General features: G+C 61.9%; 1 protein-coding gene across 1 annotated transcript; it reads left to right on the forward strand.

The window, feature by feature from the left end:
• Nucleotides 1–193: 193 nt before the first annotated feature.
• Nucleotides 194–2,389, forward strand: DQ04_02551000 (hypothetical protein; the record flags this gene model as incomplete). The annotated part of the gene is made up of 1 exon (XM_009311984.1): nucleotides 194–2,389. The coding sequence occupies one exon, from the start codon at nucleotides 194–196 to the stop codon at nucleotides 2,387–2,389; it is 2,196 nt and encodes a 731-aa protein (XP_009310259.1).
• Nucleotides 2,390–2,630: the final 241 nt, after the last annotated feature.

Raw genomic sequence — 2,630 nt, forward strand, 5'->3', positions numbered from 1 at the left:
GAGCCTCAAGGCCCGCATCGCCGCCCTGCGCCGCAACACGCGCGCGCTCGAGGACGATATCGAGGTGCTGACGAGCGAGAGTGCCGGCATCAGCGCCGAGCTCAGCGCGAAGGCTGACCACCGCGTCGCGCTGGAGAAGCGCATCGCCGAGACGGAGCGCGAGTACCAGTACAGGTTGGAGCAGGTGCGCGAGATGGACCGCGTTGGTAGCCGCCTGCTCGACGCGCTGCTGCTGAAGACGCCGTTCCCCGCCGACACGGAGGACATGTCACCGCTGGAGGTGCTCGTGCTGTGGGCGAACACGACGCTGATCGAGGGCCCCTTTGGCCCGTTGATCGTCGCCGCCACCGACACTGACTTTGCGGAGTACATCGGCAACATCGAAACCAAGCAGAGCAACCAGCAGCAACAGCAACAGCAACAGCAACAACAGCAGCAGCAACGGTCACGGATGCGCCTCTGTGATATCAGCGAGGAAGACCTCCCGTTCAACGCGCTGCTGACGGAGGCGACGACGGTGTACGTGCCGCTGCATCTCTTCCTCGCGCTCATCCGCACGCTGGACTACGAGTCGGGACCGAGCAACGAGGAGCTCAAGACGGTCTGCCTCACCGACGCACGTGTGCGGGCGCTGCGGGTACAGGTGGAAAACGAGGTGGTGGACGAGGAGGACCCGAATATAGTCGTCCTGCGCACGATGGAGGCGACGGTTGGTCGTACGCTTGTGGAGGCCTACCGCACGCTGACGGGCGGTGCCGCTATTGTGACGGCCCAGCAGCTTATGACGCGCCGGCGTGGTGTGCAGCTTGTATTCCTCGCCGGTCTCATGCGTTACATCTCCAACTGGATGGAGAGTAAAGTCAAGAGGCAGCGCTCCACTGAGGACAGCCTTGTCCCATCCCCCATAACCACCACAGAGACACCACTACCAACAACAACAACAACAGCAGCAGCAGCAACGACCGGAGAGACGATTGCTGTGGATACTCACCTCGGCGTGCGTGACCGGCACTGCGTGGAGTGGTACCACCCACCGCAGAGTCATCTGTCGTGGCCCCTCATGGTGGAGAACCAGCGGCGCTGGATCGCCGCATCATTCAGCGCACTGCATCACGCTGTCAACGTCGCGGTCGAGTCCAACGCCATCTCCACCACCGAGGTGCAAGAGGACACGCCGGAGTTTATGGAGAACGTGACGCTCATGCGGCTCGCTGACATTTTGCCACGGGAGGCCATCACGACCGGCTCTTACTTCCTCCGCCTGGCGCGCTGCGTCGAAAATGTGTTTCCGAAGCTGCGCGCGCTGTTCCTGCAGTACGCGTGGGAGAACGGCGGGGGTGAGCGGTACATCACCGCGCTGGACTTTTGGCGCCTGTTGTGTGACTGCCGTGTGGTGGGCGGTCGTGGCAAACTCCACCGCTTTGTGGTGCGCCGCATCATCATAATTGTGTGCGAAGATAACGCGCAGCGCTCACTGGGTCGCTCGCTCGACGTGTCCAGCACACTGAAGGCTCCACGGAAGTCGCGCTTCGTGCGGGAAGCGACGGAGATCGACCTGAAGAGCACGCTCTACAAGATGCGCCTCAACGCGGCAGAGTTCATGGAGGCGTTGCTGCGCTGCGCACAGGCCTGGAGCAGCATGCAGCGGCAGCAGCTCGAAGCAGAAGAGGCCGAGGGGTCACCACCAGCAGCAGGTGCAGCAGCGCCGGCAGTGGACGCTGCGGATCAAGAAGGAAAGTCGCGGCTGGCGACACTTGTCCACTATGACCCGTGCGATTTGACGATAGCGCTACGCCCCGCAGCGGTGCGTGAGTTTCTCCACGAGTGGATCATCACCCATAGCTTTCGCGGGCCCACGCTCGACGTGTTTCGCCGCGCCAGACGCCACGCCAAGGTGCGGGACTTGTTTGCCACCAACCTGGACGCCCTCTTCGGCCTCTTTTCGGCCTACGCGAGGCCGAAGGAGGCGTTCGGCATGCGCGTCACGCTGCCGAACAGCGAGGCGAACTCGCGAAGGTCTGCGAATGAGCGGTCGACGAGCCACAGCACCCTCTTTGCCGTCGGCAGCAGCAGCAACCTTAACATCGCTGCGCACTACAGCCACATGGGCATCGTGCGTGTCATGACGCTGAGCTGGGTGCAGCGCATGGCGGTAGAGTTCGATTGGGTCCGCATTCGCCGCGTCACGTCACGTGTGATTGAGGAGTCGTTCGTTGCGGTCGCCGTCGACGCGGACCGCGAGCCCGGTGTCATATTCTTCCCCGAGTGGCTCGACCTGCTGTGCGTCGTGGCGCACTACTACGACCCCAACGTGACGCGGCCGCTGCATGAGAAGATGACGGGATTCCTCGACGAGTATGTCCTCAAGTACCACAGGGGGGAGGACTGATGTCTGTGCGCACCGCCATCACGCCCCCGCCGCCAATGCACACAACACCAACAACAAGAACGGCACGACACACATGTATAGTTAAACGCGTTGCTATGAGAACGGCATGATTTGGCGTTCTCCTTCGTGCCCCAAGCTTTCTGTCGTTTTCTTTTCTTTCACGAGTGCTTTAGTCTCGTTCTCTGCGTCTGTGCCGATGCCTCTCTCTCTCTCACTATGTGTGTGTGTGTGTGTGTGTGTG

The sequence above is a fragment of the Trypanosoma grayi genome, assembly GCF_000691245.1.
Source record: "Trypanosoma grayi strain ANR4 Tgr_255_V1, whole genome shotgun sequence".
In the NCBI taxonomy this organism is placed as follows: Eukaryota; Euglenozoa; class Kinetoplastea; order Trypanosomatida; family Trypanosomatidae; genus Trypanosoma; species Trypanosoma grayi.